We start from the raw sequence: 13,123 nt of genomic DNA on the forward strand, positions 1-13,123 counted from the left end.
GTTATCAGGACGCTTGGCCTGCCACTATGCTGACATCAGCTGTGTGCGTGTGTGTCTGGGTGTGCGCGCGCATGCATGTGGTCTACGACACTTCGTAATGGGATCACTGGCTATGATGGTTAAGTCAGTGTGATCAATACAAAATGCCCATGCAGCAGAGAACCTTTCTAATGGTCCGTCATCTTCGCGAGGCTTGAGGAGGAAGACACGGGAGCTTTGCATCACATTACACAAATGCATACACACACACACAGACAATGAAGCTGAGTCGTGACTGCAAGCCTCACTCAACGTGGCTACTGTTACATTTCTGCACGTTTGGATGGATTACATTGCACAGGTGTACCTAATGAAGAGTCCAGTGAAGGTGTACGCCAGGGGTGGGTGTAAGGGCCACTTTTGATTTTTATAAAGGCCAGATGGGTTAGGATTAGAGCTAAAAAAAAAAAATTTAAAAAAATTTAAATTGTTTATTTTACTAACACGTTTCCATTTGATCATTTGCAATAAATTAAGTTAACACAATTTTAAAAAATGTTAAATGCATATAAAAAATTTATCATTTTCCAAAAAGTAACAAAAGAATTTACAAAAAATAAAAAGTCTAAAAAAAATAAAAATAAAAAAGTATATTCATATTTTTTCATTTTATTTTCATCTTATTTAGGAATAGATATTTTAATGAACAAATATTAGAAAAAAACAATTACATGAATGCATAAATATTACAGAATTATTGATCATTTTAAATACATACTTAAAGAATGGAGTGGGCCGTACGTTACATGAGTGATTCCTTGTCTTTGTTGCCAGGAGACATTTCTGACCACAAGGCCTTGAATGTGTATCACATAAAAACACTCAGTGCCACGTACAGTACATAGTGGGCTACTGGAAATATGTACGAATCAAAGCATTCGGCAGCAGTCAATGTTAAAAGCCCTTGCGCAGGTTCACCACCTATAGATTGCGTGGCTGCAGACGCTATAGAAAAAGCTCAAGAAAATCAATGCGCCGCTTTATTCCACGTGAGCGCAGTGTGAAATTTGCTGGGGAAAAAAGGCCACCGATTCACACAGAAGGTCACCCTGGCTGCGTTTGAAGCAGGCGCACTGAAAGCAAAATGATTAGTGTTTTTGTGTGCGTGGTCAAAAAAAATTAATAACAAGACAAAGGCGATAAACAAGCATCACTTCTTTGAAACAATGGCAAAATATGTAAGCATGGTCTGTATTTCGGCCATATTTGTGGAGCGTGTGATTTTTATTTTATTTTTTTCCCCTGGAATACATCATTGTGTATATCGGCCATATTTGTGGAGTCCGTTGCGGCGGGACTCTCTCTGTGTAAGTGCCTAATGTATGTATGTCGGCCATCTTTGTGGCGCGTGTCTCTGGACAGGACATTCATGTCGGCAATATTTGTGGACTATGTTACTATAGAATGTGTATATATCGGCCATATTTGTGGAATCTGTCGCTGGCCGTGAGACCGTTTTTAGTGCGACACTGAACAATACATGTCGGCCATATTTGTGGAGTGTGTTTTTACAGAACTTTTTCTGTAGAGAGTTCCTGCACAAATTATGTATGTCGGCCATATTATTGGAGTACGTTGCTGAGTGACTTTTTCCAAGAGTGTCATTGCACAAACCATGGATGTCAGCCATATTTGTGGAGTGTTTTATTGGAGGACATTTTCTGTCGTGCGTCACTACACTCTTTTGTCGCTGTGTGATTTTTTTTGTTGTTGTTTGTTGTTTGTGATGCTGTCATTCGTGTGTGTGACAGCCATATTTGTTGTGTTAAGTGACTTTTTTTCTTTTTCAGTGTGTTACTGCATGTAGCATGAATGGTGGCCATATTTGTGGAGTGGTACTTTTTTTTTTTTTTTTTTTTTTTAAAGAGTTTACCCCTGTACAAGCCATGAATGTTGGCTACATTTGTCAAGTGAGCAGATTTTTCTCAGTGTGTCACTCCACAAGGATTGTATGTCAGCCATATTTGTGGAAAAAGCCGTAATTGTGTTTTTACGCAATGAAACTGTGAGGAGGCGCACATAAAAGGTAAATGGGATGCATTTTTTACAGTTTCTTTAAACCTTAACTTTGCTTCTAAGTGCTTTACAATGTTGAAATGTTACGGCGTGCACCGTATCAAATTAGCTGTGTGAAATGAATATTTTTTTTGTGCAAATACAGCCACACCTGTAGGACATATTCATTACTAAAATCCTAATCCAGTGGTTTGCATTGATAGATTTAAAGCAAATATTAGGTGACAAATAATCTTTTTGTGTGTGTGCGCAGCATAGCGAATAAGGCTGCACGGCTTCTCTTGCGCTTGTAATGAAGTAACCATGGCAACAGAAAGCCTCACAAATGGCACCAAGCTGTCAATCAAAACCAGACTTTCTTGCTTTCCTTTTTTCCCGGAGCGTGAAATAAAAAGCCTGCTGATCATTTCGTCCGATTTTACGTCTTAATTTAGCGCCTTGAAACCGCGGGGAGTGCCGAGCCACCACGTTTAACCTTGTCTTGCCTTTTTATTATTATTATTGCTGTGACTAACCTTTTTTCATTAGTGACAAAATGGGACTTAAGTGGATGTTCTGATCCAGTCAGGGTATTAAAAAAATAAAATACAAAAATAAAAATAAAAAAGGGAGGGAAATCGCAACTCTGGCGATTCTGATCCTATTCCATTCCAGAGCCCCCCGTCTCCAACACAAAATGTTTAAAAATGAGACAATTCTGGAGGGGGGGGGGAAACTATATGGACAACAATAGTTGGAAATATAGCGTGCAAATCTGTTATCAGCAAACCATAGCGAGTCATGTTTCAAATTGTAGAACTCAATGATGTGTTTCCACATATGTGCTTCTACAATGATGGAATGACACCAAAAAGTTTTATTTTTTGCTTAAAAATGTCACCGAGCCTTAATGAGTTTCCAGATGTGTAGTATAAAGCCAATAAACATGTTTGTTTGGGTTTTTTTTTTTCTTCTTTCTTTGAAAAGGTCTCTGTCAAAAATCTATCTTCAACAAAAAACCATATTGAGCCATACCTCAAATTAAATTCCTAATGAGGGCTTTCCAGTTCTATGGTATTCATCCAATAAACAGGTTTGGGTTGTTTTTGCTGTAAAAGGTCACTGCTGTTTTTGATGCACTACAAAGACAACATTTCATCTTCAACAAACCATATTGAGTCATACCTCAAATTAAAGGACTTGAGGGAATTCCAGATATGCAATTACTTTTTTTAAATGTGTTTATATGATGAGGGAATGGCCAAAAATTGCTTGGAAAGGTTTCCATTACTTAACTAAAGCGTGCGTTTTCATGTTCAAATCACATAAGTGACTTGTTGGTAAAAAGCCACATAACACGAGAGTTCTTTAATTAATTTTCTTACACGCATCTCAGCGTGACTGTTGGGCGAATAAACAGCAAATTCCCCGCTCAAGTGTGTCTGTTGTGTTCACAGACAAAAGCAAAAGCACCAAGTGTTTTTTCTTTCCCCTGAGAAAACCTGGTCGATGCACAAGTTAACACAAGTCGCCAATCCAAAAGCCTGCATGTTATAATTACAGCTCTTTCTTCCTCCCCCCCCCCCGACGCACATAATGGGAGATTTTCTCACTCCTCCCGCGCTCGCTGAACAGCTTTGGTGAGCTGGCATTAATAAAGCTGGGGGGGGGGGGGGCTGTGAAGGCACAACAAGAGCTTCTCGTCCTGGTTAATTGGCTCTAGAGGAGTTGGAGGGCTCAGGCTCAAGGAGGAGCGTGCCTTGCTGCGTATTGGAGAGGCTTTTTGTTTGACCACTGAGGCCATTGGAAGGAAGATAATAGCTGACGGATGGCGTCCTCTAGTGGGGAGATGGGGTTTGTTGAGTGAAATTACACTTGGAAAAACGCAAAATATCATTGAATTGTACGACAACTACATTACATAGAATAATAAACAGACGTAGAAAAACTGCGCTTTTCCCAGTGGCCTTTTAATGTGGCCAGTGTAAGGCACACCTGTGCAATAATCATGCTCGCTAATCAGCATCTTGATATGCCACATGTGAGGTGGGTAATTATTTCGGCAAAGGAGAAATGCTCACGTGTACAACACTCTTTATTTAGGTCATGGGAAAAAATGGGAGCTAAATCAGGTGTTGCTTTTATATTTTTCTTCAGTATATGTGTAATATTTTCATTGGATTGTTAAACAGAAAATATTTAGATTCCCTTAATACAATAAAAAATGTAAAATAGAATTCAAATACACCCAAAAATTTTTAGATGCAATTAGATTAAAAAAACAATGTGGGCCATTTTTTCATTACATACAATAAAATGTAAAATAGAACAAAATACACGTTTTGATTTAATTCGATTTTTTTTAAGGACTATAAAATGGAATGAAAAATATAATGGATATACTGTACATGTATAAATGTACACAAATCTAAACTATTTGATGCAAAAAAAAGCAAATAAAATATACTGTATATACATATTCACTCAAATGTGATTTTATTTTATTATTATTATTATGCAATTGGATTGTGCTGATTAAGAACAAATACTTTATTTAATAAATACAAGTGACAATTAATATAATTTCAGTTTTGAGGATAGCTGTTTTATTTAACTTTTTCCAACAATTTTAGCACAATGGTCTTTCCATTAGGCTTTAAATGGATGGGTTTAAAAAAAAACAATTAATTATTTTTAGTATTATTTGTCATTCTAAGACATTTCAATTGTGGTAACATAATTTTCACTAATTAAGTGTTTCAAAAAAATCCCAAGTAGCTGAGGCGGCTAATGCCAGCGGCTGTCGTTCGTCATTCGTGGCTTTCAATTTGACAAAATTGTAATTGCTACTTAATCTGAGCAAAAATAATAAAGGTGGCTTTTTATAACCCTCTGTTGTAGCATGATTGTCAATTCATTCAACTTTGCCCAAATAAAGACAAACACAAGTTGTTGTTTTTTTCGCTAAACACGGCTCTTTTTTTCCTTTTCTTTTTTTTTTTTTTAATTGTCGCTAGTGAGTCGGTCACATTCTCTGAAGACAAAAAGCACTTAAGAATCACAAGAGCGAGAGAAAAAAAACAAAAACAAAGATGAGCCTGTCGTCGCATTCTTTTGGTATGCGGGTTAATATATCCTCTTATTGACATGATTGTGTTTCCCTAATTAACTCACCTGAATACTGATTCCTAACGAGAGGCTAAAATGATTACAAATAAAAATAAAAACATGGCGACTGAGCTGATTAGTCAGTTAGTTGCAAACAAAGTAAAACAGTGACGGGGATGAAAGTGCTTTTTCAAAGCAGGTGACTTTGAAATAGAAATACACACATCAGGTGTTGCGATGATACGTTTCTTGTCCTCCTCGTGGTTAAGCAACTTTTGTTGTTGTTTTTAAGGTCATTACACCATTAGTGTCGCACGTCTCGTTCGCTTGAGGGTTACTGTTTATTTCGACTGCGTTCCTGCCAACAAGAGAGAGAAGACAATTGGAAGGTGTCGACACAACAAGGAACACAAACCGCTGCGGGCCCGTTTTGATTCCATCGGAGCAGCTTACAACAAATTTTGTGTTGCGTTGTCAGGTGCCGTGCCTGCTTTCGAGCACCTTGCCGCCGCTTTTAAAAGTCCAAGTGGGATAAATTTCAGCCACCCGAGGCAGATTAAGGAAGATATAACGTAGCAAACGTAGTTATGTGTAGACACAAGATGCGAGACCACGTAGCAGCCATTTTTTCCAGGTCGTAGTAGAGGTATTTCATAGCTGAGTGTGGTTTCAGCACAGCCTTTTGAGAGCAGAGAGAATGCCTTAATTTTTCACAATTTCAAAGCCTCATTTTATATAAATTGGCGATTTTTTTTTTTTTTTTTTAATCATTCAAATTTGGCAGGGTTGATAACAACTCTCCTCTCAGTGGTGTATCAAGTTTAGAAGACATTTATTTTCACTTTCCAGGGAATAACAAGCACAGTCACAAGGTGCTTTGTTGTTTTAATGTGCTTCTATTTGCTCTTGTAGCACTGTTAAGCAGGTTTAAGCGTTTCCTGTTTGTACGCTGGTTTGACTCAAGAATAGATTATTTCTGTTCACGGTATCGTTTCTATCAAAATCCATACTAATTTGAGGTCGACGAATGTCCTGTAACAGACTTGAGAGCTTTTACTCTTATTACTTTCATAATGACCATGAAGATATGTCCATATTTTTTTTTTTTTACATAATGCTACTAAATTGCCTCTGAATCAAATCAACAATCGGTTGCTGTGGTGACGCTTCTAAAAGGAACTAGTTGCTGAATGAAACCTGTGTGCTGACCTCCTCGCTCATCATTACTATTTATATACTCAATGTCTCTTATGAGAACAGCAGCATGTGCGCTTTTATTATTGCACTACATGTACCAAGTGACTATATGGACCCATGTTATAAGTAGTGTGTTGTAGCTATAGTGCAGTGGACATACAGTGCGCTGTGTTCCGCCTTTACTGATGTGACCCTTCCGTTTTTCATTGCCTATTTTAAATACGGGGATTTTTCGCATTTTGTCACTGTCAGGTGTGAACAGCAGCAACACGGAACGAGGTGTGGAAGTCGAGCCGCGAATTTGACGAGTTCTTGGGTCATATGAACGGAACAACGGAGGCTGCGTGACTGGACTGGGGTGTGAGGTTTAAACACCAGAGATTCTCTTCTCCCGCCCTGTTGTGTTCGAAAGCAATTGTCACTCATCTAATTACCGTTTAGCAGCGGGGGGGGGGGGGGGGGGGGGGGGGCGTGCCATGTCCTATTTCACTGGGTTCTGTGTGTGAAAGGCACATGCTGCTTGCACACTGCATCCCGGTAAATTAGCGCATGAGAGGCATAACATTACAGCAGGGATTTAATCGCCTGTACCTTACATACTCAACCCTGAGAAAGCAGTGTTCAACTGCTCTGGCTAACCCTGTCAGGTTAATAGATGAATGGTAATGTCCATCACAAATGCAGTCAACACAAAGCGGCGTGGGCAGTGAGTCTCGAGTGTAAAACTTCACACTCTGGTCACGTCTCGCCTCTAGCCTGAAAATTGGGAACGGGAGCACCACCGAGTTAGGTTACCGCTACGAACTTGGCGTCCAAAGGGAGTTGATGGCCTGCATCTGCCTTTGTCTCCAAACAGGGAATGCCCGGAATGTGGGCTATTTCAGGGCCCCCTCGTCGGGTATCCCTCCCCTCTCGGGGAGCTCATCGCACTCGCGAGATGGCTGTCGATGAATCAGGCTTTCGTTTGACGCCACTCGACAGCAAGGATGACTTGTCGGGAAATTCCATTTATATCAGACTGAGCAGGTGGATCCGCTGATTTTTAAAGCAGTGACTCAGTGAAAAGATATAATCTGTGCGTGTTTTAGGAAAGTGCTCCCACTGAGTGTGTCACGTACACTCAAACCAGCTACAGTGGACTCAAAACTCAAATGGTTCAGATGTTTAACCACTCTGAAATTGGCAGTGTGTGGTCTGAAAAACAGAGGAAGCTTGGACCCAAACCATCAGTCATCAGCCTCACAGTCCATATTTTGTAGTGTTATTTTCATTTTCTTGGTGTCCATAACCTTTTGCAAAATGGATGAGGAGGTGACGTCGAACCAAGAATTGGCTGTATTCCGAGATTTTTTACGAATTCACTGTCTGTGTATAAGATACCGATGCAGAGATGAGGGGTTGAAGTGCACCCACTAATTTGCCATCTTCCGACGTAATACTAAGCCACCTGTTTAACAGGTGGCTAACGTGGCATAAGATACCAATGCAGGGATGCGCAGTTGAAGTTTTTCACAGTCGTACCAACCCAGTTTTTAGCGTGTCCTTGTCCTGTACTGTACTGTAAGGTACCGATTCAACGATGAGGGGTTGATCCAAGTATTTGCAGTCTGCCGAGGAAGTATCAAAAGCATAATGCCACCATTGTTGAAGAAAGTTTAACACCTCAGACTCACTGCCAACCCTTTGTGTTAGAAGCAATTGTCGATAACGTCGCCATGCATCTAGCTATCTGAATGCACGGAGCTGCATTGCCTGGGTTGACATTGGAGGCCTAAAAAAGTAGGCCAAAGTGGTACTCAACAAACTGTTACGGGATGGCAGGAATCCAGTCAAAATCCGAACAAATTAAGGGTCTCCCGGAAGGGATTGTGCTCTGAGGATCTACCGTATTGCACACAGCCACAACTACTGAATTGCCCTTTGTGTTGATCTTACCTTCCTCAAAGCCTCCTCCTCCTCCTGGCGTTTCTCATAATGTGCAAAGTCATCAAATATTGAGGTGGTATGCTTGTAAGTAGCGATAATTTTAAGCACTTGCTTGGCCTTCTCGAGGGGCACCTCCTGAGTGTCCCTGGAGTTGGTCACAGGCTTGTTGTCGTTGTTCTCCAGCCGGATGTGTCGCAGCTGGTTGTTGGGCACGTCCTTGATGAAAGCCCACTTCACCTCGAACTTGCCCTTCCACTTATCCTGAGACCAGACACCGGCGTAGGCGTTGTAGTCCACCGGCGAGCGCATCTCGGCCACGCCACAGAAGTGCCCGCTGCCGTTGACGCTGAACAGCAGATACAAGGGCCCCTTGCCGCCCAGCGAGCGGTAGGCCCCGTCCAGACGCTTGTTGCCGTGTTCTGTGCTACACCAGATGGAGTACTTGATGGAGCGGTGGATGTCGTCTTCCGAATAGCTTTTGATGATGAAAACGCGTCCGTTTTTCAAGTTCCAGTCAAACTCTTTGGGGTTGTAGTTGTTGAGAGCGCGCAGTTTCTCCAGCACGGGGTGCACTTCGCCCAAGCACAGCGAGGCATGCGGCGGGATGCCGACGCCCATGCCGAAGCCGTCGACCCGGTTCCTGGGAGCCAACCAGCGGTTGGGCGGCGGGCCGGGCTGCTGGGGTTGATGCTGATGGAGGGCTTGCGGGGGGCCGTGGTGAGAGGAAAGGTGCAGGGGGCCGGGCGGGAGGGACTGAGGGTGTTGTGGGGACTGGAGGGATTGGAGGTGGAAGGGCTGGTGCTGGTGCTGGTGCTGAGGCTGATGGGACAAAGGGTTCTGCAGTAAGGCCGGGGGCTGAGCGAGAAGAGGCTGCTGTACCAGAGGTGGCGTAGGCATCATCGTCTGAGCTAACGGCGGCTTGTTCAGGCCGCCCTTATCATCCCAGGTACCAATGTTCATGTTGTGCTTTATGGGCGGCGGAGGAATGGCGGCGCCCAATATCCCCATGTTGGCTTTGGGCTGAGCCTTGAGTAGTGGCTTGGCCGGCTTCTTGGCGATGGCTGCCCATGAGGCCGGTTTACCTGCGGACGAGCTCACGGAAGGCGGAAGGTTATTTGCTGCCATGCTGCTCATTCCCACGGTGCCCCCTAAGGGCACGCCCACAGTTTTAGTGACGGCCGCAACCATGTCCGTACCCAGTTTGAGCCCCGCCATGCTCTGCTCGATGCTGTTCAACACCGGCATCTTACTGAGCTGCGTGTCGCTCCCGAAGCCGGCCTGTCCGTCGGCGATGGCCCGGCCCAGCGAGCTGGGCGCGTAGCCGTAGCTGTTACTGTAGACGGACGTCTGCGTGGACTGACCCTGGGACACGCTGGTACCCCAGGTGGAAAAGTCAGCGTTGCCGGGGAAGAAGTTGAAACCGTGCTGCCCCAGAAAGGGAGGCGTGTTCCCCAAGGCACCGGGCTGGCTGAACACACCGTCGGGGATGAAGTGCGGCTCGCCATTGCTCATCTGTCCGTAGGTGGTCAGGTAGGGCATAGGCGTGTCTCCTGCTGTGGACCAGGCGGCCTCTCCCAGAGAGTACGGGAATCCAATGGACGGCGCATAGTAACTGGGCATGTAGGGGTCAGACATGGGTGGGTAGCTGTTACCCTATGTGGTGAAGAAATTGCCACCGATTAATACAGTGTTTCCCGACCTTTATCAAGCCAAGGCGCATATTTTACATGAAAACATTTTTTTAAATCTTAACGCCGTAATCACTGAACAAGACTCATTTTGTTGTTGTTCAAGTGTGTAATGAAGTCAGCTGATTAAGGTGAGTTAATTTCATTGTTCTGCCTCTCCAGTATATGTTGTTGGCACGGATTGATAAAAAAAATATACAGTGGACCCGTGTTATTCGCAGGGGATTGGGACCAGGCTTGACTGCGGATAGCGAAAAACCGCGGATAATTGACTTGAAAAAAAAAATTTTTTTTCAATCCCCCAAAAAAATATTTAATACGTGGGGCTATATCACCGATAAGCACTTTGAAGGGTGTTTCCCCCCAAAAAAGAAAAGGAATTGGAAACATTTTTAAAAAAAAATCTGCTAATAGGTGAATCCGCCGGCGGATTCAATGGATAGTCATTGACTGAACTAACGTCTGCTGCATGCTCCTTGTGTTCTCATTTGCTATTTTTGTGTTTGACTGCTTGTCCCATTTAATAAAACAGCAATAAAAACTGCCAAACAAATCATGCGAGTGACTCGCTGTGGCAACAGGGAAAAGCCGACAGTCACTTCCTGTATGTGTGGCTCTCCTTTTTTTGATATACTTCCTTCAAACAGGGGCTTTTCTGAAGCGCGCTTGTAAGTAAAAGTTTGGCTCACAACACCAAGCCAAAGACAATAAATAAATCAAACAAGCAAAAGCTTGCAACTAAAAAAAACTCATAAGTTGAGCCACTTGTATAACAAGGTATCAGTGTTAGTTGAGTCACTTGTAAGGTACCACCGTATTTTACATCAAAAAAAAATATCCCAGCACCCCACCAGACAAAAATGTCACGAAAAGAGAGTGCCCGGGTTAATTACATACCTTCTGCAATCTAATGGAAGAACATTTCATTGTTCTGCCTGTCACTATGTTTCTCATGTCGATAGATAAACAAGACATTATTTCTAGTGAATAAATAATTTTCAGAGCAATGCAGTGAAAGTGGATAATTGCCCGCGACACATCTTGATCGCCCACGGCCAACTTCGGCACAGTGGTATTGAATCACTAATGGAACAAAGTAAGTCTTTTGCAAATATGATGTCACTTTTTAATGGCACCAGGTTATGCTTTCCACTGACCAATTCTACAAAGCTAGTGCACAGTGCATGCCCGCGACTGTTAAATTATCCCATATTACCTGATTTGTCTGGCTGCTTATGTAAGGCTCAAAGTCATCATCGTTCACTCTGTCCTTTTGATGCATTGATCCGTTTTGCACTGCATGCAAAAGACGAGAACATTAGATCACTGCGGGGTAGACTATTATACACATAAATATTTCATTTCCGGTAATATCCGTGCCGTAGTGGAAGCTGTAAATGCATGTTGTGTTGTTTTTTGTTTTTTTGACAGAATGTAGTTCTACAGCTTACCTTTATTTCCCTGTCCTTTAGGTCTCTGGAATTGTGAAAAAAATATTGCATTAGCACAGTGTTTCCACAACATTCATTGAGCCAAGGCACATATTAGACATTAGGCAATACCACTGAACAAGTTTTTTTGTTGTTGTTTTTTTTTAAAGGTGAATGCACAGGTTGATTTATATACCCTCTGCCATCTAGTGGGAGAGTGTTTAATCGTTCTGCCTGTCACAATGTGTTACTGGCATAGACAGTTGAACAAAGATGCATTATTTGTAATGAAAAGAATGATGACAAACGACCAATTAAGTGAAATTGGGTGAGTTCTCGAAACACACCTGATGATCTCTCATGGCTCACTGGTTGGGAATCACTGCATTAGCACATAAATTATGCTGTGTTTTAGTGCATGAACATGACAGCGGGCTAGCTGCAGCTTGCAGGCTGCTTGGTTCTTATTAATAAGGGGATGTCAAACGACGCGGCATCCTGCTAAAAGGTACCGCATCCCCGACCGGCTCCAACCGGCTCCACAGTGCACTCGGGTCGGCCTGCCTGCGTTTCCGGGCGGCTAAACAGCTATCAAGATATCAAAGCTTTTCTGATGTGGCATCCCCACTGGGATCCTTAACTGCTGTCGACAAACTTTCCAAGCCAGCCAGCCTCTACCAACCAAGCCCCCACCGTCAAGCGAAGCTAAGCGTGGCCGAAACCGACCTGCTGGTGGTCCACTGTGGTCGCAGACATCCTCCAGGAAGCGGGGCCGATGGCTGCTCAGTGCTCAGCACACTGCCCGTCCGCCTGTGTGCACTCCTCCTCCTCCTCCACCTCCTCCTCCTCCGCCGCCGCCGCCGCCGCCGCTCTCTCTCCCTCCCTCCCGCCCGCCCGCCTCGGCTCTCCGGCTGTCCGATCAGATCGTTCAGGCGGCGGAGTAGCCTCCCCGGGAGCACACGACGACGACGGCGCCCTTTATCGACAAATAAACTCGCCTCTGAACGAGGTGGTTATGGGACCGAGCTGAGAGGAGTGAGTCAACGGGAAAGTGATGAGCGTTTTACGGGAATACCCCCCCTGCCATCTTCCACAATGGCGGACTGGCTTCCCCCACCCCCCGAGTCCCGCTTCCGCTCCGCTCCTCTGCTCGGTGACCTTCCGCCTGTGACGCTCTGAGTCATGTTCCACTGTGACACTTCACATGACAGTCACAAACTCACCAAGGGCCCAGCGACTTTCTTCATATTATCGTACTGTCGCCATTTTAACACCATTTTTTTCTCTCCCCTCCGTCGTCGTTTGGTTAACAGTCGTGTATTTATGAGCTTAGCCTTGTCTTTCTACCCACATTCAGATAACACATTTGTGTAATGTAGTTGGAATATATCTCAGTTAACCAACTTAGCTGTGACAACAAAAAACAGGCAAACTGTCTTTTAAATATGAGGGAATATATAAGAAAAATAATTGCATAATTATTAGCACATCCACCTTATAGTTTTGAGGTTATGGGTTTAAATATGTGTTCTGGTCACGGTAATTTTGGCACATTGACTTGGAGAACCGCTCGGAATTTCAGCCTGTAGGAACCTATTGGCAGATATTTTTAACTGAAACGTGTTAGCTAATCGGAGAAAGAGTTCTCTGAGTAACAGATGAAACAAAAGGGTAGAGGAGATATGTTAAGAAATAAAGTTTGACTGTTTTGCTTTAATTTGAAGCTGGGTTTTTTTTTTT

At 43.4% G+C, this 13,123-nt stretch overlaps 1 protein-coding gene across 2 annotated transcripts; it reads right to left on the reverse strand.

The window, feature by feature from the left end:
• Positions 1 to 723: 723 nt before the first annotated feature.
• Positions 724 to 12,507, reverse strand: ythdf3 (YTH N6-methyladenosine RNA binding protein F3). Of its 2 annotated transcripts, XM_061666786.1 has the most exons (5): positions 12,110 to 12,507; positions 11,405 to 11,429; positions 11,170 to 11,249; positions 8,275 to 9,918; positions 724 to 5,500 (listed from the first exon to the last, which is right to left on the reverse strand). In XM_061666786.1, exons 1-5 carry the CDS (start codon positions 12,137 to 12,139, stop codon positions 5,477 to 5,479), a joined length of 1,803 nt encoding a protein of 600 aa, XP_061522770.1. In that variant the 5' UTR covers positions 12,140 to 12,507; the 3' UTR covers positions 724 to 5,476. The 2 variants fall into 2 exon arrangements, with proteins under 2 accessions (XP_061522770.1, XP_061522769.1); XM_061666785.1 differs by having other exon boundaries at positions 724 to 9,918.
• Positions 12,508 to 13,123: the final 616 nt, after the last annotated feature.

Source organism: Phycodurus eques, chromosome 21, assembly GCF_024500275.1.
Source record: "Phycodurus eques isolate BA_2022a chromosome 21, UOR_Pequ_1.1, whole genome shotgun sequence".
Classification (NCBI taxonomy): domain Eukaryota; kingdom Metazoa; phylum Chordata; class Actinopteri; order Syngnathiformes; family Syngnathidae; genus Phycodurus; species Phycodurus eques.

Bases quoted from the DNA above. Each gene is read 5' to 3' on its own strand.
- ythdf3 (XM_061666785.1), bottom strand. From the start codon at position 12,139: ATGTCTGCGACCACAGTGGACCACCAGCAG. The intron at 11,430-12,109 runs GTCGGTTTCGGC...TCACAATTCCAG, and splicing joins CCACAGTGGACCACCAGCAG to AGACCTAAAGGACAGGGAAA. The intron at 11,250-11,404 runs GTAAGCTGTAGA...TTTTGCATGCAG, and splicing joins TAAAGGACAGGGAAATAAAG to TGCAAAACGGATCAATGCAT.